The sequence below is a fragment of the Symsagittifera roscoffensis genome, chromosome 3 (genome assembly GCF_963678635.1).
Source record: "Symsagittifera roscoffensis chromosome 3, txSymRosc1.1, whole genome shotgun sequence".
Lineage (NCBI taxonomy): Eukaryota > Metazoa > Xenacoelomorpha > Acoela > Convolutidae > Symsagittifera > Symsagittifera roscoffensis.
In genome coordinates, this window is record NC_087064.1 from 3,411,544 (window position 1) to 3,436,283 (window position 24,740).

The window sequence follows — 24,740 nt, forward strand, 5'->3', positions numbered from 1 at the left end:
GAGCGAAAATGAAAAGTTTTGCAAAATTTTTCTCAGAATCGAGAGAAAGTTTTTTGAAATTTTTGATTTGTTTTTCAATTTCGACTAAACGAATCGAGCGTGCAGGCTTCCAACAATTTGTTTATCCTTCGTTTAAGACCTGAAAACATAGTTTTATGTAGGTAAAATTGGTTGAATTTTTTCGCCATTTTGGTAACCAAAAACTTCAAAAAAATCAAACATTTTCTGCGAAATATTTTGAAAAAAAGTTGAATCCTTCTAATTTTTTTTTTGCTTTTTGAATTTCTTATTATTTGTGTGCAAGAATTTTGGTTCAGTTTGCTTAAATTATTATTAAAGTTGATTATGCCTAAATAATAATTCTACGTCAGATCACAGCACGCTGAAAAAATTACACTGATTTAGGAAAATTTTTTTAAATAGTTTTCGTACAATGGTCGGAACATTCTGTGCTACTTGCACTGTAACCAACTGTTTTTGTTTTTGCTCCTAATTATTCGTGAAGGCCTGTTAGGTGATTTTTTGCCTCTTCAATTTGATTGATAGTGCTTTGTGTGCAATTGCCGCTCGAATTTTAGAGTTTTTCTTGCTATGTTTAGAGTTTTTATAGTAGATCACTGTAAATGCTTTTTGTACCAGCTGTGTAGTAAGCTTAGCGATGTGTTTTTTCATGAAATACTTTTTTGCCATATGGATTTAGATCAATCAAATTACTCGAGCGAAGTTAGAACGGCTCAACAGATGGTCTATCTGCCTTTCCTATTTGATTAAACCAAACGAATGTAGATTCGACAAATAACTTCAAACTGCTTTCAAAAATTGGAAGGATTATAGTTGTGTATTGCAAATATCGATATTATGGAATAGTCATTGTGATAATTAGACAGAATTTTCTTTTTAATCCCCTGTAAGCCTTGATTTGAGCCATAATAAAAAATTTTGCGAAAATTTTCTCAGAATCAAGAGAAACTGTTTTGAAATTTTTGATTTGCATTTCCTTTTCGAGCAAACGAGGCAAGCGTGCAGACTCACAACAATTTTTTATCCTTAGTTTCTGCCCAGAAAACTTAAGAATTCAGTTTTATGCAGGTAAAATAATTTTTGGAATTTTTGTTGCTATTTTGGGAACCAAAAACTTCAAAAAAAAATCAAACATTTTCTGCGAATTATTTTGAAAAACATTGATGATTCTTTCTAAAAATTTTTTTGTCTTTTTTGGTTTTCCAGTTATTTGTACGGAATAGTCATTGTGATAGTTTGATAGATTTTTTATTTTAAAGCCCTGTTAGCCTTGATTTGAGCGAAAATGAAAAGTTTTGCAAAATTTTTCTCAGAATCGAGAGAAAGTTTTTTGAAATTTTTGATTTGTTTTTCAATTTCGACTAAACGAATCGAGCGTGCAGGCTTCCAACAATTTGTTTATCCTTCGTTTAAGACCTGAAAACATAGTTTTATGTAGAGGCAAAAAATCACCTATGATAGGGATGATTTCAGCTATTATAGCAGATCACTCAAAATGCTTTTTCTTTGAGCTGTATAGTAAACTTAGCCTTGTACATTTTTTGGAGATATTTTTTAACCAGATGGGATTAGATCAATCAAATTACTCGAGTGAGGTTAGAACGACTCGACCGATTTTGTAACTGTTACCCATATTTGGCTATACCAAACGAATGTAGTATTCAATAAATGTCTTCGAATTGCTTTGAAACATTAAATTAAGTATAGTTATTTATTGTAAAATTAGATAATATGGATTAATCCTTGCGATGCATGAATGGATATTTTATATTAAAGACCTTTCAGCCTTGATTTCGGCTATTCTTTTGAAGTTTTTGAGTTTTAGTCCAATTTCGAGCAAAAAAGCAAACGATTAGGCTTATTTTAGTAGAATAAGTCACGGAAGCTAAGCTAAGCTCCGGTAAATTTAATTTTTGAAAATTTTTAGCGTCATGTTTTTTTTGAAAAGTATGGTCGAAACGTTATCTGCTTCTTGCACAGCAACCGGCTATCCTTGATAGATATTTTTAGATAAAAATTTTATTTGAAAATATTTGTTCAAGATGCTAAATTATTATGAAATTTGAATATGTCTAAATAATAGTTCTAAGTCATATCACACCACGCTGAAAAAAAACTACACACAATTTGGAGAAAGAAAACTTTTGTAGCTTTTTACTATGATCGGAACCTTCTGTGATACTTGCACTGTGACCAACTCTTCGTGTTTTTGCTCCAAATTATTGGTGAAGGCTGGTAAAGTAATTTTTTGCTTCTTCAGTTTTTCAGATAGTGCTTTGATATGCAGTTGCCGTTCGAATTTTAGTGTTTTTCTTGCTATGTTGAGAGTTTTTATAGTAGATCACTCAAAATGCTTTTTCTTTGAGCTGTATAGTAAACTTAGCCTTGTACATTTTTTTGAGTTATTTTTTAACCAGATGGGATTAGATCAATCAAATTACTCGAGCGAGGTTAGAACGACTCGACAGATTGAGTAACTGTTACCCATATTTGGCTATACCAAACCAATGTAGTATTCAATAAATGTCTTCGAATTGCTTTGAAACATTAAATTAAGTATAGTTATTTACTGTAAAATTAGATAATATGGATTAATCCTCGCGATGCATGAAAGGATATTTTATATTAAAGACCTTTCAGCCTTGATTTCAGCTATTCTTTTGAAGTTTTTGGGTTTTAGTCCAATTTCGAGCAAAAAAGCAAACGATTAGGCTTATTTTAGTAGGATAAGTCACGGAAGCTAAGCTAAGCTCCGGTAAATTTAATTTTTGAAAATTTTTAGCGTCATCTTTTTTTTTTAAAGTATGATCGAAACGTTATCTGCTACTTGCACAGCAACCGGCTATCCTTGATAGATATTTTTAGATAAAAATTTTATTTGAAAAATTTTTGTCGTTATTTGCTGCTCTGCATTGTTTTATCGCTGCAGTTGTCGTAAAACTTTGAAACCTTGCTGAAATTTTCATAATCAGTAAGAATTTTTGTATATCTATTTTGAGGGAATGTTCACGCTATATACAATTTTAACGCTCCTCGTTAATTTAACTATTTTTTTTTGGAAATAACAAACTTTGCATTTATTAGAGGCCATTAAACTGTTAACTGTTGTCTTAAAATCTTTTTGTGGCAAAATCGCTTGTAAAAATTATGAAAAAATTTCATAAAATTCACTTCGCTGAAGTTTCCTATGCAACACTATAACAAACTTCCATATACGATGGAAAAGTTGTGGGATTAACTGCTTGCATCAGGCAAGTCTTTATGGTTCTGTCTGTTCTTTGTCTGTCTGATTTTTTTGTGTCTTCCCCCCTCACAATGTAAAGCAAAAAATTAAATATTTTTGCATTTATTTACACTATACTTTGATCGATTAGCGTGCCTCAACTCGATTTTGAAACATTTCCGAGCTGCAATTTTTCAACGCAATTAAAAAAATAGAAATTTCACGCGCTTTAATTTTCAAATTAATCATAACTTTGTGAGCCCCATAATTTGATGAAATTATATGAAGTCATATGTTCAAATATTTTTTCAAATTAGAGCGCGTACATGGATACCTTTAAGTAGGGTAACAGCAATCATCTGTCAAACATTCTTTATTCAAAGTTCGTAATTGGTCTGAGTAAGAAACCGCCCGAGCTTTGTCACTATTTTGAAATTTGCCGCCGACCCTTCTTCCTTCTTGCTAAATGGATGTTTAGCATGCCATGATACTATAACGTGTGGCATACCGATTCTATATCAACTGACTTTTTCTGCATATTTCTTTTTTTTTCTAAAATAGATGAAAATATTACATTTTCAGAAACTGGTATCAAAAGCTTCATTTGAACACCTGCTGTTATTGTTCAGGTTAAGCAGCCATGAATTTCGGAGGAAAAACATCTGCAATTGTTCTTACATTAAAAGCACAATGCTAAACTGAAATTGCACAATTTATCATTTGGCTTAAAAAACGTCAAAATGAAAATAAAGCAGAAACCAACAAAGATGTTGGCAACATTTCATCTGTTGATGTTTTTTTCATTTTTCATTTGCAAAAGTTTTCAAACGATGACCGATGAAGAAGGTAAGTTTTACCTTTCTAAACTTTTCATCAGTAGCTATTAAGCTCCTCCCATTTTCTCTGCGCAGTTGTTTCGAGAGTTATTTAGTATTGAACAAAAAATAGTTTTATTGCAGAAAGCAATGCACTTCAAAATTTTGTGTTGATCGGCGAAAAATAGATTTTGTAAAATGGTACCAAAAACTCCTGAATTCCTTTATTTTTGTGTTATTTTTGGCAAATCAAACAAATTTTTGCCTAAGAAACTCTTTTTAAATTTCTAAAGACCTCTTCAGTTTGCAAGTTGTTGTTTTTTCAGCTGTGGAAAAGTGTGTAATTCTGGACGTGGGAGACGTGGCTGTAGCTGTGAGGGTGGCGAATCAGTTCGACTTGCAGTTCGAAATAGACGAGACAGCCGAGGTGGGGACTCTCTTCACCATTCCCCCCGCGGGAGGAGGAGGGGGGGAGGACATGGTCAAATTCGCATTCAGTTAGTATACTCTCACAGATACATTGCCCGGCCGAGGTTGTGATTTTGTGATCAGACTATCGCAAACAAAAAATATTGCCTTATTTCCAGACTATCGCGAGAGAACCAGAATTCATAAAAATGAGATCTCAAAAAAGTGAGAACTCATAAAATTGATGCAATCTGTCTATTCTGAGCTCCCCTTATTTTACAACACTAGAGTGCACTTTTAAAATTCTGAGAGAACTGCTGACGCATTTGTTAGGAAATAGAATGAAATCCAGAAAGCAAGACTGCTCGTATATCAGAACAAAGCCGTGAACGTTTCGGGTGCCCTCTACCGGCGATCACAAGCTTTTCAAAAATAAATTATTGTTAAAATTTATCACCCCGCAAGCCATGTAAAATACTAAGTGAGACAATTTGTGTTGCCAGCGACAACACTTATTAACAAGACTGCTCATATCAGGGCGAAGCGCTGAACGTTACGACTGCCTTTTAAGATCTATGGAGCAGCAATAACATGAAAAAATAAATGTAATAAAATAAAACATAATTTTTTTAAATTTGAGATTTTATGAAAATTATCCCCCCACACACGCTATATAAAGTACAACGTTTTGCTTATAGTAACAATGGAGCAAATAAGCTTCCTTCAACCAATTTGGAATTGTTTCAATGACGGATTAAGTCTCCGCTTACGCGCTAATAGCGCGTAATATATCGCGCATTAATTTTCCCAAATTGGCCGAAATGGCCATCTGTAAATCCCCATAATTTTCCAAAAAAAATGATCACAGGTGGAATATTTTTTCAAATTTAAGCTCAGGACAACAATACTTTTTGAAGGATAAAAAGATTTTGTCAAAAATGGCAGTTGAAAAGTCGATATTTGACAGAAAAAAAAACCACGCGAGCACAATTTCCGTTTCGAAATTTGGAACAAGACAGCTCGTATATAAGGGCGAAGCCCTAAATGTTCCGACTGCCCATTAACTAATCTTCAATAGTGTTTATTTTAAAACAAAATTGATAATGTCAAACTTTAAATGTTAAAAATTTCAGTCGTGAATGAAGTTAATAAGAACAATAAACTTGCCTCAATTGAGTTTGGAACAACTCTATGGTGCGGGATAATTCGCCACGCGTAATGAATAAGCTATACACTTTCAGCATCAATATAAAATGAGCAGTTTAGTTAAGACTCTTTTCACAGCGACCGTAAAGTCAGTTAAATATAGCAGTGAGTGACCCTCATAAGTACACAAAGATGAATTGATTGATCGCCAGTGAGTAGCATTTTTTTTGAACATTGGACAAAACAAAAAACCACCCCGAGCAAATCTATTCCTTACTTTTTTCGAAAGTCGGAACAAAGAGCAAATAGCTTGCCTCAGTTCAATTTGGAAGGGTTTAGTTTGCAGTAGTTAGCAGTGGATTTGAAATAGTCCCAAAAATCAAACCAATAGAATTTTTTAGGAAAAATGATCACAGTTGCAAAATCTTCTTACATTGAGCTTCAGTTAAAAATTTTTTCCAGATGGTATAAAAATTGGTATAAACACTTTGTTAAAAAGTCGAAAACTGATTGAATATAAAAAAAACTACACAAGCATTATCATTCTCAGCTTTATTCGAATGAACAATAAAATAGTAGAAGTAATTTCACTTTCATGCGTATTTCTTTCATGTATCATCTTTTCCTCTAGTTGATGTTTAAGCAACTTATTTCCCCAGCACGAACATCTCACGGAAGTCTTTTGCAGAACACCCATTTTAACACGTTGTTAATTTTGTTTGGAAATTTTTGAGACCAAATATTCTCGAGACTAAAAACGAAATTTGCATGAAGTGAACAAACTTAATTCGGGTCGAGCAACCTTTGTGATTTATGTTCTGCTCGTAGCTGGTCAATTAAATTTGAATAAAAATTTATACAAAGTCAAAAAGTCAGATTCAAATTTTATGCTTTGAAGATTTACAGGTATTTTTTTTGGATTTCATAAGATCTTTCTAACTATTATAGCTCAAAAAGTCCAAATTACGCTCAAAAAGTGCAAATTTTTTTTTAATAACCCCGTAATTTGTATGTAATTATCAGAAACAATTTACGTTTACAGTTACTGATTTTACGTTTTTTGGAAAATGTGAATAGTTATAAAACGGTTAAAACTCTGATCTGTGATTTTATTGATCTAAGTTTTTTCTACCAAATTTCAGTTTCAGTTCCGCAGTACTAGGTAGGTTGCATACGTGATTTTATTTTTGGGGTGACATAGTTATTTGAAAAATTCGCAGTATAACCTAGCAGTCTTCTATTATAAAGTTCAAAATTATTGCACATTTTTGATAGTCAAACTGCAATTTTGAGTTAAAAAAACGAAAAACCTTGCCATAAAATATATGCAGAGCTCGCTTTTGCAGTAAACAAAATTCGTTTCAACTCATAATTAGTATCGCAATTTTATGAAGTTTTGCCATGATCTACTATCGGTGTATCGGATTTTCAAAAAAAAGTTGAAAAACCGATTTTGGGGCCCTTTTTGGAAATTTTGGCTCTTCCCCCCCACCTCACTCAAACATTAATTTTATGGTCTAACGAGTGGTTTTAAAAGGTTAATTATGAAGACCAAATATGTTTGTCATGGCCTAAATTAGTCAGCATGTCATTTTTGATGACAATCGGACAATGTGAACAGTAACTTCAAATATAATATTTGCAGGGGGGGGGGGGGGGAAATGAAAAAGAGCCGAAATTTTTGACAAGGAAAAATCTCGTATTTTGGCGCGCGCTCCCCCTCAAAGTTATTATATATTGGATATTGGCGCCAAAGACGCCTTTAGAAAAATTTTACAGTCGGTCGGCCAAAAATGGATTTTTTAAAAAGTACCAAATGGGGGACCCTTTGGGTCGGCAGGTGGTCGAATCCCTGAGGAGAAGGGGCGTCCAACCCCCCGCTCCCCTTTTAAATCCGCCCCTGTATGAAGCATAGAATAGCAATTTCGGACAGCTGCTTTGAGAATTTTTAGAAAATGTAGATAATCAAGAGATGTCAGTGTTTCATCGAAAATCTTTGGTCGAAAAGGCTCTCTAAAGTCATAGCTTAAGGTCGAACCTGTCTAATCAAAATCGAACACAAAGTCAAAATATGAAGGAAACGAGCTACATGTTGACAGGCGATGACTTTGACGGGCGCTTCGGCAACAAGGAGTACACGATTGTGCTGAACACGCCCTTTGATCTGGATGTGGAGGGGGCTCCGACCTACTACGAAGTGCCCGTGGACTGTCTCGTCTCGACCGACTTCGGATTTGTAAGTCAGCATTTATAATCCACTCAGAACAATTATACAGAACATCAGCTCGAAAAATGAAGTTCAACCTTGGTTTTTCTGATAAACAGGTAAGGCTGAACTTTAATCTCGGAAAATCAATTCGGTCGTCTTTTTTTTAAATCGTTTTTTGATATCATTCCAAAAGTTTTTGATCTACGCCGACTTAACTTTAAAAAAAGAGAAAAAAAATGACCTTGAAAAGATGCTGCCCTAATTTTTAGTCAAAACTTTTTTCAAAATAAAATTAATTAGCGTCTTTGAACCATTAATTCTTTCAATTTGACTCGAATTTAGTTAATATATGTCACTCAAAAGCATCATTGTGATACCGAATATTTTCAGAAACAGTTATTTATTATAAATAAAGCAATTGGTTAACTCATACTTTTTTTTCTTACGAGAAATTGCATTTAACTCATAGATGAATAATTACTAGCACCAATCAAATGGCTAAGAACAAAAAAAAACATTGTTGATTGAATAATTGAAACCGGAATTAATCTTATAAAATTTCAAGTTGATCTATTTTGATTCTTTTAGTTTAACATTGTTTCCAAAAGTTCGGCTGGGGTTATAAACAAAAACTATATTAATGTATCAGGCAACATATCCCAGCCGAAAATGATCATGTAAACAAGAAAACATCCAAGGAAAATGACAACTAAAATCAGGGACAACAAAATCACAGTGTCTATGAAATACAACAAATACATTGCAAAACTGATAATATATTTATCACAACCGTCACCGTTGTCATTATTAAACTCTTCGTGTTTCGAGAAAATCCAGTAATTTCCGACTGCTATCCAGGCTAGTGCAAATATCACGCAAAGAGTGGTCAGAATTGCATACGCCAAAACATGTTTATCCAGAACATACTTGGGGGCTATTTGTTCCTCGTCGCTAAGGTACGGGTTCCGTTTCGCCTATGGGTTTACAATTTGGGTTTTTTCAACACAACTCAAAAAACAAACTATTTTTTCAACAATAATTTTTGTAAATCTTAAGATTATTTGGTTGCGTACTTTTTTTGAGATTATCAATCAACAAATCCATTTATTAAAAAAGCAAGAGGCTCCCTCCTCCTGCTTCCTGTTAATATATGGATTTTATAATGAACAAAGTCGAAAAAGTACGCAACCAAATAATCTTAAGAGCTTTTTAGTTTTTGTTTTGAAATCAATTGCTCATAGATAGAATTTACTCCTTATAAATTTTGACCACAGTATGTTTAGACCTCTGACAATTAAAACTGACTGAATTAAAAATTTTCAAAATTGAACTTTTTCAGTAATTAAAGTGCACTTCGAAGAGCAAAATTTTTGATTTTTTAAATCGAAATACGCCATTTTATGCTTTTTCAGTTTTTCGAACTTGCAATAAAAATTTTGCGCGGTTTGAATTCTTAAAAATAATTGAAGCAGAAAGTTTTGAAGTAAAGCTTCAAATATTAGCTTCATTAAGATTGAAAACAGTGATTTGGCTCCATGTCTTCGTTTTTTTTATTACCACTATTTTGAATTTGTTTAGAAAAATTAAAAATTACTCCGGGCAAAACTAGGGTAATAATTAGAAGTTTCAGATAAGTTACTTTCTTGCTTTGTTTTATTTTTTTGTTTGGTAATTATCATGATGCTTTTTTACTCACCAGTGCATAGGCAAGAGCAAAACTGCTCAAATCAGGGTAAAATCTTGAATAATTAAATGCACAACAAAGAAAATTTATCTCGCATCAAGGTTTGAATTTCTGAAGAAACTGACGAAATATATTTGTCTTGAGTTCAAAATAATAACGAGGATAGCCAGTTACTGTGCAAAAAGCACAGAATATTCCGAAAATTGTCTTTAGAAAACTACGGTTTAGAAAGTTTTTTTTCTTAACTAGTGTAGTTTTTTCTGCTAGGTGTGATAAAAAGATTCGACGTAAAATTACAATTTAGGCAAATTAAACAGTCATAGTAAAACAGGCAAATTGGACAAAAAATTGTGTAGAAAAATGATTAGAAAAACTTAAAATTTAAAAAAAAAGATTTTTTTTTTTCAAATATTTTTGCAGAAAACTTGAATTTTTTGAAGTTATTTGTTCCCAGGTCGGATCAAAAGCTTATTTAAACTGTGATAATTTTTATAAGCTATCGTCTATGGATGTTTAAAAATTGGCGAAACGGCCAGACGCAGATAATCATTGCGCACTGTTTTCTATCAACGTGTATAGAGGGAAATTATGTGTTCCAAATAAATTATTACTAGATGAAATTTTATCGTAATTTACTAGGGAAGATTTGTCAACAAATATGGAATAATTTGAAAATTTCTCTTCTAATGAATTCTATAATTTTTCTATGATTTTGTTAAAAATTTTTCTTGAATAAGAAAAAAATTGTTGCATGAAAGATTGAAAAAATTTCTTTAAAAAAGTTTTCTTTACGGCTATGAAAACCTTAATTCTTCAAACCTGAAAACAAATTGAATTTTTTCCTTATCTGCAGTGTCACATACAAAAAAACATTATGTATCTCATCTTGTACAATTTTCATGCCACAGTTTGTTTTCGATTAAATTTGAAACAAATTACTTTGATGCGTACGCTTTACTTTAATCAAAAATTTCTTAATTGAGAACTTGGGAAGCCATATTTTAGTTTTCCGAAATACGACTTTTTAGAACGTGTTGGCAGATAAAAGATTGTTCTCTCTATCAATTACAGTGGTGAAGACCTCTTTATAGGTCGTAATGATTTTCTTCCCGTTTTTCATTACGAGTTGGAAAAGAGACAAGGAACGCAAATAAACAAAAAAATACTATTTGTTTTTAGAAAACTTCAAATTTCAAAGTACGGAGAAAAAAAAAGTGTGGCAGCTTCAAAAAAGTTTATGATAATTCCCACCTATTTGGATGAAATTAATTAAACTCAATATGACTGGTTCAATAGATCAATAGATCTTTTTTTTTCTGGGAAATCTGAAAACTAACCTTTACTTTCACAACGAGAAGTTGCTTGCGTTAATGTGGCCTCTACATTTGCACTATTCAATAGTGGAGTTTGCTTTCCTTTTAACAAAGAAAATCAACTAAAGTGAAAAAAAAACTCAAACCGCGAAAAATCAAAACTGAACGTAGATGGATCAAAAAACGTTTTCCTGAAAAAAAGCCTAAAAAAATACCAAGATCTATATAAGAGTATTCACTAACGTTCAAGACTCCTAGAACCATTTATCCTCAATTTTAATTTTTGTTGAAGTGATTTTTGATGCCTTTTTCAGTTCAACTATTTATCTTTTGCTAAAAGCAAAATGAAGCAAAAGACGTTTTCCAATTAAGGAAGTGGAATTCGCGAAAAAAACGAGAACGATTTTTCAGAATCATAAATGGATATCAGTTTTTAAATTTCCCAGCTGATAAAAACTTTACCCATAGATCCAGTTTCTTAAATAATTTCAATTTTACCAAGAAGTTTCAATAAAATTTATCAAATTTTTTTTCTCGCTCACACAGCTGAAAACAAGCACGTTGAGGTTGTTGTCTCACTAAAACACCCTTTTACATGAGACTTAATAACATTCAAAGAAAATTATTTTAGGTAGAGAGGAAAATTTGGTCTGATTTTGTTGCCATTCAAAACAAATTAACGCGTGTGGATAAAAAAGGGAGTGGATTTTAACATTTCTTAACCAATTTCGTTTAATTGCTAAACTGAACCTAAGTTCTTCCCTTTTTTCAAATTGATAGTCAAAAACCAAAACAACGCAGTTTTCAAAAACTTCACCGAAAAGTTTAAAAAAAGTTATGAAAGCTTCAATTTTTTCAGAAATTTTTGTATTGATTGATTAATATGGTCAGGACAATCTGTGCTAATTTTCATTAATTGGGCCAAGCATTGTATTGATATGACCCTAGATTTAAAGCTTAACCAACCTGCGAGATAGCCGAAAGACCGCCACAAGAGATAAGAAAAACAGACAACATAGTCCCAATTAGAACGAAAGCTCCGAAAACTAGAAGCCACGTCTGTACTCTGGGTTCTATTGGACATTTACCGATGCTGCCCATCAAAATACAAGTAGAGGGTATCCCGATTAAGAGGCAGAACACTATTGTTGAAAGCACTGCAAGTAGGACGAAGCTGCAGTATTTGGGAGATTTGAGTTCTTTTCTGAAACCGCTCCCCGATTCCCGACTGCCGCTAAGTCTGAATAAAAGCCAAATTTTAGTCTTTTCTAGTCCCTCATAGAAGCCCAAACGTAAATTTTGTTCATACGGCCTTTTTTTGAAAAACAACCAAATCTGTTCACTTATTGCTCACACTTACATGCTTTGCTATAATTTGGACTCAGCAAAAAATCAAATAAATATAGGGGAGCCGAAAAAGAGCTCAATTTTAATATCGGAAAAAAATTGATATTGTCTTTTGAAAGAACACGCCTACATACAAGGTCTTCAGTTCATAAATCAGAGCCACTGTTGTGCCCTGATTGAATTTTTAAATTACTTTTATAAGTAATAGCGCAAAATTACGAAAGCGTTTCTGCTATACTTTCAAAACAAAAAATTTTGTGAGTACAGGAACAGTTCATATACGAAATGTTGAAATTTTTACTGAGATCGTTATCAAATCTTCATTCAGAAAATTTTATTAATGAGCTGTTTTTTTTCAATAATTCTATTAGAAAAACTAGAAGATCTGAAAAAAAATTTTTTTTCTAAATGAAAATAAATTCCTAGTTAGAAAAACACTTTTTTTTACTTATCGGGGACCAAAATTTTTCAACATACTTCAAGTAAATAAGATTATGCCAATTGATTCTCAGTCATAGTACAAAACAAGTGCTATCCGTTGCCCACAAAATTAAATTTTTGTACAACTTAGGAAATCATGAGCTAACAAAATCAATTCTTGGTTAATTTTCTCGAGACGACAACTTGGTTGTATGATTTTTCACTCTCCTAAATATCAAAACCCGAAGTTTACTTGTACCAGGCCATGATTCAGAACTCCAAGTTTGGACGCAAAATATGACGGTCTAAATCTCCGTAGTTTTTAAGAAATCGCGATTTTTTTCAAAATTTTTAGTTTGTTCGATAAAAACATAGAAAAAAGAAAAAGTTTTTTTTTAATTATGAATAATATAGTTAAATTGTGTACAAAATTTCCAGCTGCACATAGATAGTTCATTGTTTTTGTTTTTTCCTTAATTAGGAAAAGTTAATATATTTCCTCTTTTATTGATTTCCTTAGTTTATTTTTTTATTTTTTGTTTATAAAAACTATGCATGGTTAGATTCTGATCAGACATGCTTGTCTGTTATTTATTCTCTCCATGTTGTGTATGCGTTTATCTTTTTTGATTGACGTTACAAATTGAAATATATTCAAAATTATGGAGAAATAAATTCATTCTTTCTTTTCTTTCTTTAAAAGTTTGATCAAATTGTACCGCTCATAAGTCATGATCGCATTATGGCAGAACTCTTTACAAAATCAGGACTAAAATTTTGATTTTTAAGCTAAAACTTTGAAATTACTATTCTAATAACTATCACGATAGGCAACTATCATTTTGATTTTAAATATGAGTTATTAATTCTAAATCAAATGCGGAAAAATTAACCAGTTAATTTAGAGCTAACCAATTACATATGCAAATCAGAAATTTACCTTGTTTTTTCTCCTGACTTTTTATTGACATTATTCGCTTCCATCTTTCTCGTTTTGCTGTTTTGTGGCGGTTTTGTCAGTTGCAGTAGAAACCAGAAAGCACGTGCCACAGCCAACAAAACGCCACAGAAAGCACTGACCATCTGGAGTTTTCACTTGTTATACATTCTGACATTGCGAAACTACTGGAACAGAAAGACTCTTTTCCAACAGTTTTAACTGTTTGCTGGGTCTGTTTGGCCCGATTTGGTTCTTTTCTTAACCAATCCCTCCTTCATTTTATTTTCAGTTTTGAAAAACTATTTTATTATAGACATAATTTGGGCAAATAAGTAGAAAATTGAGAGAGTGATCCAAGGTCCAATATTATGCAAGTTCCGGCTCATTTTCTTTTTCCACCCCACCTGCGAATTTCACAAGTTAAATTAATGTTATCCAGTTTCTATGAAAATTGACACGCGCACTAATTAGGCCATGACAAACATATTTGGTGCTGATATTTAACCTTGTGAAATCACTCGTTACGCCATAAAATTGATGCTCATGCGCGGTGGGGTGGGGGGGGGGGGGGGGATGGGGATTGGAGTAAAAAGACACCAAACGCCAATTTCATCATTTAAAGTATCGGCTTGCACAAAGTAATCAAAAATCAGCCTTAGCTTAAGACATAACGCAACCTATAAATTTATTCTTTTTGCATGGAATTGAACAGGGTAAAATTAACCAAAGTATAACAAAAATAGCTTCCTTTCAATTTTCAAGATTCCTGTAGTTTTAGATTTTCTAGAAACTTCTTTTAAAGCACTTTTAATAATGATTTAGATGTTCATTATTGATTATTAATGATCCCAGTTTTGTTTCGTTAACAGGTGGTGCGTGGGTATTTTTTGTTCATTTGGTCAAATATACCCCCAATTTCCAAGTTTTTAATGTAATGATAATAATGCTTGTTTAATAATTGAAGTTATTATTATTGATTTTGTAAAAGTTGTAAAAAATTTCTTTTATTCAAGTTGATATGAAAGTTTCAAAAGCACGAGTTTCAGAACATTCTGATAATTTTGAGACTCAGGCAATGGAAAAGAGCCGCACAGATTTTTGTCGAATAAAAAACATGACTAAGATCTCTTCCGTTTTTTTTTGATAAATGGTGACTTCTTGAAAAACAGTTGATTTTATTCGGCTAAACTGACTTTTTCGAAAAACCGCTATAATCATGACCATCAAAAGTCATAAAGTAAAATGTTTGCACAACTATTCATATAAATGAACAGTTTCTGACTCTAAGAGTTGAGTAAAGATTTTCAATGCATAACGGAGCAGATTCGGGACTTAATCTGAGCATTTGCCACAAAAACCCCCAAAAACACTCATAAATTTTTCTTTCAACGTTTTTTTAATTGAGAATATGCAGTTTTGAGCTTGCTAAAAGCAAGATGCAGTTTCAAAAAATTTGTAACAAGTTCGCTTTTTATTAAAGCAAACGCCTGTATTAGACAACCCGTTGATTTTTTCTTCGTTTTTTTGATTAATTTCTTTATTCAATTTTTTTGCCGGATATTCACATAACTGAGCGCTAAATTACAATCAAGGTGAATGATTTTAAAACAGGCTATTGTAATTTTTTTATCTTCAAAAAAAATTGACGGAAGAAGCCGTTTTATTGCATTTTTTATGACATCTGATAAGTTGGGCTCAAAGCTAGAGAGACATTTTACTTTCAAATGATTAATAAAATTTTTTTAAGGTTGACAGAAAATTAAAAATTAATATGATTACATTTTGTGATAAAAACGCTCAAAAATCATTCAAAAATGCTATTGCAACCCATGATTTTTCCAAATTTTGAATAAAATGAGGAACCTATATACTTGAGGTTTCTTTTTATTTAGAACTATTTCTGAAAGAAATTTGAAGAGTGGTGATCGATTCTGGAATTTTTGTGTTCCAAAAGGGTGCGGTCGCTCCATCCTGAAATCGGTTTGCTTCTGCTCATACTGCTCGTTTTATGTTTTGAGGACTGAATTACGAATTAATAACCTGCACCCAAAAATTTCAAAAAAATTTATATACAACATTAATCTTCTAATTTTTTAAAATGCACTCTTTTTTCATTTTTTTTTTTGGTTTTTCTTATTTTAGCTGTCGTTATAAAAAATTTGAGCAGTCGGAATGGATCTACTAAAGAATCGCCCTCCCTTTGGTATGTACTTAAAAATTGCCACCCCTAATAATCAGGGGCGGATTTAGGGGGGGGCGGGGGTGGGGGATTGGCGGACGCCCCCCTTCCTCAGGAATTTGACCGTAGCAATTACCAAAGGGTCCCCCCTCTGAACAATTTACTTAATTTTTTTTCAAAGGGCGCCTTTGGCGCCGGTGTCTTTGGCCTTTATATCAAAGAAAATTTTGAGGTGTGAAAATTCAAGGTGTGAAAGTGCGTCTTTTTTGAGACCTCAAATTGGACTCATTTTTTGACTCGAGGCTGGTAGGGGTAATTTACATTCACGAAGATGTAGAAATCAATGTCGAAGAGGTCATCGACAGATTTGCCGCAAAAAATCGAAGACTCAATTTTGTTTAATTTTGTTCATTTTCTTATTGTAAATAAATCATTGTTTTCGTCAAAACTTTTCTCAATCCGCCCCCCCCCCCCTCAATAAAATCCTAGATCCGCGCCTGCTAATAATAAAAGCTGTAAACTAGCACTAGAGCTTTGTATTGAGAATTCTAATTTTGCTGCAATTTGATTGGTCGAAAATGCGTTATTTTAACCTGCTTAAGAATTGCCCCCTTTCTTAAAATGGGGGGGGGGGGATATGTTGAGTAGATCCGTCGGAATATTTTGTGCATGGTATTTGCACAGCAACTGGTTATATATATTTTTAAACAGCATCACCCATACACGTAGAAAGCTAAGCAAAGTATCAGATCGAAGCCTTATTCGTCATGATTCGGATTTAAGAATTTGAAAAGAATCAATGGGTGTTTTCAGTTTTTAGACCAATTTCGAAAACACAGAAGTTTCATTAAAAACAATTAAGTCGTCAAGCTCATTAATAAGGAAAATTGATTTTTTTAAATGTAACTTATTTGTTTTTAACTAGGCGCGTTCCCCTTTCCTAGCCTCCAAAAAATAAGAATATTTTGTTTCCTTTTCCTTTAATTTTTGGTCTGGTGAAACTAATTGCGATCGGAACATATGCTAATTGAACAGTCACCAGATATCCTAATATTTCTTAGCGTTTACTGATTCTTTTTTAGTTTTTCAGATGGATTATTTTTGGACTGTTTTGCTTGGATTCTAATAAATATGCAGAAAGTTACTATATAAAAATTTTGATTTCTGCTCGGAAACCGGTTTTAAGGAAGAAATATTTACGACAGCTAAAGTGCAGAGCGACGGCCAATAAGAACTGCCCCTATTAAACCCAAATTGCTTATGAGAAGGAATGGTCGTTACCATTATCAGGCTTCATTATAATGATTCTCATTCTGTCACTATTGCTGTAGCGTTCTCCTCTTAAACACTTCAATTTTCAGCAATAACGTCTTTAATAGAGCAGAAATTGCCATTTAGAGAATGCAATTAAATCTGTCTCTCAAGGGCTTGGCCCGGGTCGAGGTCCCAGACTCATATCCAGGCGTTGTGGGTAGCGCCGCATCAAAATTTAGACCCAAATTGCATAGTCGCGCCAGGAGTTTGAGTCTGGAAAGTCTGGCCATGAGTCGCGCGGTGGGTTGTCGCGACAGTCTGGACATACCCAAAATTTGTCGCGAAAGTCTGGACACACCCAAAATTTGTCGCGAAAGTCTGGACATACCCAAAATTTGCCGCGAAAGTCTGGACATGCCAAAAATTTGTCGCGAAAGTCTGGAATGAGTCGCGGACCTCGTCCCCGGGTGCTGCGGCACCTTTTCGCATGACATAGAAACAAACAGTTGGAGTGTCTGAGATAGCAAGCTCGACACAATTTGAGCGGATTGCAATATCGATATTTTACCTAATCTTAGCCCCAATCGGCTTTCGTATCTTTCTTCATTTGGTATTAAAAACAGATAACTCTGAAAAAAACAACGAGTTTTGCTCAATTTTAGACTATTAATTAATTTCTTATTTCAATTTCTAAAAAAAATCCTTTTTTAAAGCAAAAATAAGAATAAGCGTATTAAACCATGATTTTCACGACGCCCCAAAGGTTTTTTCAAGTTTTTATTTGCGTGTTTTAGTCTCATCAGAGGAGGATGACATATCTGTTGAAGATGACAATTGTGCCTGTAAATGACAACCCTCCTCAATTTATACCCAGCACAATTCAGTTCAACTTGCTGGAGGTGAATTTTTTTGGAAGCACTTCGCATACTAATACGCAAATGAGAAAATGAACGTGCTATCAATTAATTTCTTCGAATTAAAAAAACTAACGGAAAAAAAATGAAATTCAAGATTTCGTCATAAATGTTAAATCATTTTCGCCGCTCCAAAAAACTTTCTTCAATGTATTCTGATACTATAATTTTGTCATCAGAAAATCTGTAGATGAAAATTTTCCGATATTTAAGCTTATTTTAACTTTAACGGGTTTTTAGAAATATTTTTCAGACAACTGTAGATTGTTCCAAATTTTGAGCATGTAGTATCGTGCCGATAACAAGGTCTTGTGGTATATTAAATTTTATTTGTGTTTAGAACGAGGAACCCAACCCAGCGGTGTCTGTGTTTTCGTTTCTCGTCACAGACGGGGATCTAGTCGAGGTGCATCAAGAGTCGACTCTATCATTCACAGGCGCCGACCAGGTCTGTCAAACTTCATTTTTATTTTAAAAAAAAATTGAAGTAATTTTTTCAGCCAACTTAAATCACATTACATTTCTCATTCAGAGCTAAGCTGAAGAAATATGAAATCAATCGACGTGTAAACATTTGTATTAACTCAGGGGCAAAAAAAGTTTTAACTTCATTGCAAATTCATCAAAATCTAAAGACGTGAAGCTAAGATTCTGAACAGTTTTTTCAATCTTATTTTAGTTTGACTGATTTTTACTTCAATTTTTTTAGATAGAAAAAATAGAATTTTTGTCGTAACTTTTGGAACTGAGGGTGATTAACTGAAACTCATTTTCCAATGTTCTAATTGCTTCAGGATGTTGCGCGGGAACTTTTCTCCCTGTCTGAGCTGGTTTCAAATGGGAACAACCAATGGGAGGCGAGCATGGCTCTGATTGGCTATCTGGACTACGAGAGCAAACCAGTGCTGGACTTCAAGGTCGAAGCCATCGTGAGTTATGATCGAAAACCAGATCTTGAACAGACAAGATCTTCTAAACTATAATTAGTACCAAAAAGTTGGAACAGACTAAAATAATTAAGAAGGGCAATCTGCCAATTTAAAGCAATGTTTTTATGCAAACTTGAGTTTTTAGATGACGTTGAGTCATTTTTTCCGACTGAAAAATGAGCTTTTGTATGCAAAAATTTTCTGAAATAGGTCGTTTGCTCTTTTTAATTATTTCCGTCTGTTCCAACTTTTTGCAACTCTCTATATCTCATCCCATGGTATACTTAGAAAGAATGACCACCCTAAAAACAGTTTTAGGAAGTTTCCACCGTGTAACAAATTTTCCTCTAAGCAATTCGGCTAGAGCGAGGAGAGGATGGTGAGCAAGAGGTTTCGGTGACACTTTCACAGTGGCATGGCCATCAATTTAAACAGTCTCAAATGGAGATCGAAACTATTTGATCCATATTAACACTCAGTGACGATTTAACGACAACTTTTTATGGCCAAACGCTATTTTTGGTCAATTTTTTTTCTAGAAATGCCCAAAAGTGGTGTTTTGAGCCGTGTCTGGACAATTTTATCCAAGACATTAATGTCCCGGACAAAACTGTCCAAAAATCAAAAAGCGTCCAAGACATTTGGTTCCCATACAAAATTGTCCCAAAATCATCCGAAAATTGTCCAGCTAATTGCCAACCTAGATAACAACAGTATTATTTTGTGAAAATTTAAAAGAAGGAGGATTAATTTGATAAGGCTACGCAACTGTGCAGTAGAACCAAATTTTTCTTTGAGTGACCTATTAGAGACTCAAATAAAAGAGGACTCAAATCATTTACAGATACCAAATCAATTATTGCTTAGTTGATGTTTGCGCCAAACGAAGCTTTGACCGATTGTAGTATCATTAATATAGCTCTTTAATTATTGGTCAACAATAGAAGTCCTTATGAAAAAAAAACACTGAAATGCTAGTTTACGATTCGTAACCTTGAGTTTTGTCGGACACTGCAATTTGTTCTTATCAAAATGTGTTTTTATCAAAATGTAATCGCCGTGTGGGCTTATTGCAAAACACACCACTATTTTAAATGATCTTATTCAGTTCTCATATCCAGCCAACATGGAAAAGCGAAAATTCAGAATTGCTCTTGACAAGAGCAGTAATAGCAGATGAGCCACCTCGACATTCAATTCTTTCAGTTCGAAGAGACATAACAGAGAAACTGAATCTCCAAACTATTCAGCCAATTAGAGAACCGTCAACAGAATCAATTAGTAAAGACGGCCCAAAAAGCAGGAAGGAAAGTCATATATTGGTTTCAAACTACCAGAATTGCTGGAATTGACTCACAGTGGCGGAATTTTCCTTCATTTTGATTCTGAACTAGGTTATAAAAAGCGAATGATGGTTTTCACTATTCTTCCGGGACTGGAGTTTCTTAGTGGTGCTTATGATTGGTTCTGCGATGGCACTTTTTCAACGGCTCCGATTGTCATTGTTCAGATATATCCAATACACGCATCAATTGATGGTGTTCTTTTGTCCCTGTTGTCCCTGGTGGTGAACTGTTTCGAGATAGACTTTGCCATAAGGGCAACCAATGATTTCGAAATAGCAAACAAAAATGCATTTTCTTCCTAATCCAAAATTTAACAAATTCAAAAGTGCTACTTCCATGTGTACTAAAACATCTGGCGTCACGTTCAATCTACTGGAAATCCAAATAACTACAGGCATGATCTAGAATTCAGTGAGCATGTGCAAATGCTCCAAAGTACCGCTTTCTTGCCAGTAAGTGACGTCAACGCCGCATTTGAAGCACTCCAGAAGAGAAGCCTCGCTACATCTCAACTGCTTTTCATTTATTTTGTAGATAATGAGATTGGTCGACTCTCGGCGGCAAATGGAGCTCGTCAAAAATCCAAATTTAACATTTACAGCTGAAGTGACAACGGGGTGTCCGAGAACCAACAATGCAGTTGAATGTTGGAAGAGCAACTTCGTTAAAGTTTTCAACGCAAAACACCCATCTTTTCCAAAGCTAAACAAGAAGTTCAAAGATGAACAGAAAAATGCGGAAACCCAAATAGAAAAATTGTACGCCGGGAAAAGAGTGTCCCGTTATGAAAAACCTCAGTGTGTTCAATTTGAAAAAAAAACCTTTCCGAGTTAGCTGCGGCCTATGATCCGAGTAAAGATCTCAGTTTCTTGAAAGGGTGCAGTAGCAATATTAATTTATTCTAATTATTTTTTTTTTCAAATTTCGGTCTCGCTTTGATTGTTCAACTGTTATTTGGAACACATAGAATCCAAGTAGAGAACAATCAAACGGATGCAAAACATCAAAGCAATAAAAATCACAAGGTCAGATCAAGGAAAACAAATTCAGACATTTTTGTCAGTGTCAAAAATGTCTGGTACAGTTTTATAGTTTAGGACACTTTTATCAAGGCTTTAAGAAAGTTAGTCAAAATTTTTTTTCATAAAGTTGGAGTCCCGCTCAAAAAAATCCAAAATCAGCCCTTGGAGCACTGTATACCCATTGATTTCCAATCAGGCACCAATTTAATCAATTGAACTGTCCGTCCTAGCCTGCATGTTGAAAACTTTCAAAATTGTTTTCGAGCTTTGTTTTTAAAAACAAACAGGCCAAAAAAGGCTGTTTTTTAGACAATTTTCGAAAAATATTGACTAAAAAATCACTTTTTTTGGCGCGCGCTCCTCACTCAAAAATAGTATATAATGGCGCCAAAAGCGCCTTTAGAAAAATTTAGGGTCTGCCAGCCAAAATTGCAGGTCCTAAAATAGTACCAAAGCGGAGACCATTAATTGCATTTATCAATGCAATTAAATGAACCATCGTTTTGATGTTAAAATCTCACCAAAAATATAATTTCACGATGTAACAGTTGCTTTTCCATATTGGCTACTCATTGACCTTTTGCGACCCTTTCTTTTCCTCCATTCTTTTCAAGCTAAAAATCAATTTATTCTCATACAATTTTTTAGCTTAAATATGACTATGTAAGACCTTGCATCAGCTTATTTGTGCGAAAGAGCTTTTGCCACCATTTTTAAACTTAAAAGATCATTTTTGAGCAAACAGATTTCTCAGCTTAAACATGATGGGTAAATTGCACACTCATTGACTTTTTGTGACCTTTTTGTTGTTGTTGTTTGTATAGAATAGTGTGCCCGGGGCATTAGACAGTGTGATGTCGGCGACTGTGGACGTGGTGGTGTCCATAGAAGACACGGACGACAGGGATCCCGTCTTCACCTCAAACCTCTACTCCGCCTACGTCGACGAGGGATACACAGGGGTAAGGGGCTCCAACTTTTGCTATTATAAGAGCAATACAAACCTCAGATAGAGAAATTAGTGTCCTAGAAAAAGAGCAGAGAAACGTGAAGTAATGAAGTCCAAAGATTTGACTAAGGAGCTAGCAGAACAGTCAGTTTGAAAAAACAACTTGTTGTTATATTTTACGGTTAACTGGTAAAACTTGTCCCAATATTCTGCCTTTGACAGTAAAAACTAGACCAAAATTTGAAATATTTCTGAAACTATGTTTACGCATCACATAAGGTTTTATTTGGAATCATCGTAAATTTTTTGGCATCGTAAATTGATCGAGCTGCATTTTTATAGTGCGATAGCACTTATGATATAAAAGCTAGGGCTTGGAAACTATAATCATTTTTTGGTTTTGTTTCACTTTTGCACATGTTTAAGGTCGTGACTGTGGAACCTGCTCTGCTAGCCGAAGACGGGGACGCATTCAATTACACCATCGCATATCGACTGAAAGGTTGCACTCACAACTATTTATGCTAATTGCACCACTTCTAATTGCACCAATTGGTATCAACACCAACTTCGCTATCGATTGCTACCAAAATTGATGTTCCAGTAATAATTTGGAAAAAAGATTGAAACAGAATGAGCCTAATTACGATTTTTAAAAGCTCTGAAATTTATCTATGAATGATTTTTCATGATAAATTTTTGCTAAAAGCTTGACCTTGAATTGTGTTTTTTTCTTTCAGAGCCAGTGTTTGGGTTTTCTGTTGAGGAATCATCCGGTCAGATTAGTCTGAGTCAGCCACTGGATCGAGATGGGCAGAATGGAGTCCAGTCGCGCACTCTTCTAATTGAAGCCTACCAACTCATTAACTCCCAGAGAAGAGCCAGCGTTGCCGTCATTGTGTATGTGTTCATCTATTTCGGTTTATCAAAAACCGGAAATAACAAAAAAGATCAACAAAAATAGAACTATATATAAGCAAAATATAGAGATTCCCCAAAAACGAGCTAATTAAGTTAAGACAATTTAACCATGAGCGATGGAAAAGACTATCAAACAAGCTATTGCTGAACCTCTGTTTAAGACTTGGATGCAATTTTTTAATTATTCTGGAATAAAGCAAATCTATTTGTAAGCAATAGAAACTTAAATTCTCATGATGAATGTTTTTCTGATTTTTTTTGAAATTTTTCATTGATAAAGTTTGGCTTCAAACTCAACAAATAAACAAGACTCTCAAGAACTCAACAAATAAACAAGACTCTCAAGAACTCAACAAATAAACAAGACTGAGTTCTCTGATTACTGCTTCAGGTATGTCGAGGACGTGGACGACAATGCACCCGTCATGACCCAAACTCTCTACGAGGCCACAGTCCCTGAGAACTCCCCCCAGTCCACTTTTGTTCTACAGCTGTCTGCCGTCGACCTCGACATCGTAAGTTGTTTCATCAACTTAATCAAAATTGTTTTTTTGTGGTGTCGTTTTAAGCATACCTGCATAAGTACCTTCTCGTTTTTTTGTTGAATGAGGTCAAAAATGAGATTTTTAAAACAAAAAGGAATTTTCAGCAGTCGATTTACGCTGGCAGTGTTTAAAAGATAGTTGATAAAACACGATATATCGCTCGCAATCTCTTTAAAAGGAAGGTCGTCTTATACGCCATAAAATGTTTTTACAAGGAATGCATGTGATAACAGGATCTTAAAATAGAAGAATTTTTCGTTATTGACTGAACCAAGAAAAATAGCCGATAACTCTCGCCGTCAGTTGTGGATTCAGGGGGTGGAAGGAGGAACGGGGTGGTATTTTCTAGGAGTGGACAATCTCACCACCCAAAAAGTCTTTTTCTGGTTCTATATTATGATACACCCATTTTCGCCGTACAACCCAAAGATTTTCTGGAGGTGTCTTTGGCACCAATTATTAACAGTTTGACGGACATCGCGCTGAAGTTTTTTTTGTCAAAACCGTCAGAAAACTTAAGAAAAATTGAGTAAAATCTTAAATGTTTGTCTGCTCATGATTGCGCACTTTTTATTCGAAAAAAAACTGAAATAAAGTGAGAATTTTTCAAATTTTCTTGTACGGAAATAATTATTGTTTCAGTTGTTGCTTTTGAGACTCAAATTAATTACACCCGGACATAAATTCTATTTGGTTTTCTAAACGGTTGCTTTAGACTCTCAGTACTTATGCTTTTATTATTATTTTTTAAAAGTTAATGGAGAACTATTTTAAAACAAAAAATACATTTTTAAGAAATTAGTGCAGTGTAATTTTCCGAACTGTGTGCTTCAGGGAGCGAATGCGGAGTTTGAGTTTTACATTTCCTCTGCATCTTCATCTTCATCTTCAGCCGAGTCACTTCCGTTTGAGCTGAGCAGACAGGGCACTCTCGTAGTGGCCAATGGGGCCACACTGGATAGAGAAGCCACACAACAGTACCAGTTCAAGGTCACTATCGTAATTATTAAAATCAAGTGAATCATGTCATTTAGATTCGAGTTCAAGGTAACTATTTTTGCTCCGACTTTCGTACAGTTCAAGGTCACTATTGTGTTTAATAACATCAAGTGAATCATAACAATTAAGTTCGAGTTCAAGGTTACTATTATTAAT

The 24,740-nt window shown here is 33.9% G+C and overlaps 1 protein-coding gene across 1 annotated transcript in view; it reads left to right on the forward strand.

Moving 5' to 3' along the window:
* Nucleotides 1-3,929: 3,929 nt before the first annotated feature.
* Nucleotides 3,930-24,740, forward strand: part of LOC134841161 (protocadherin Fat 4-like) — a 112,575-nt gene continuing 91,764 nt past the window's right edge. The window contains exons 1-11 of the mRNA XM_063856962.1: nt 3,930-4,090; nt 4,386-4,556; nt 7,713-7,849; nt 17,754-17,858; nt 18,214-18,321; nt 18,668-18,802; nt 21,995-22,132; nt 22,546-22,621; nt 22,860-23,019; nt 23,432-23,555; nt 24,420-24,575. Coding sequence (XP_063713032.1) covers nt 3,985-4,090; nt 4,386-4,556; nt 7,713-7,849; nt 17,754-17,858; nt 18,214-18,321; nt 18,668-18,802; nt 21,995-22,132; nt 22,546-22,621; nt 22,860-23,019; nt 23,432-23,555; nt 24,420-24,575 — 1,416 coding nt within the window. The 5' untranslated portion in view covers nt 3,930-3,984. The remainder of the gene's footprint in view (nt 4,091-4,385; nt 4,557-7,712; nt 7,850-17,753; nt 17,859-18,213; nt 18,322-18,667; nt 18,803-21,994; nt 22,133-22,545; nt 22,622-22,859; nt 23,020-23,431; nt 23,556-24,419; nt 24,576-24,740) is intronic.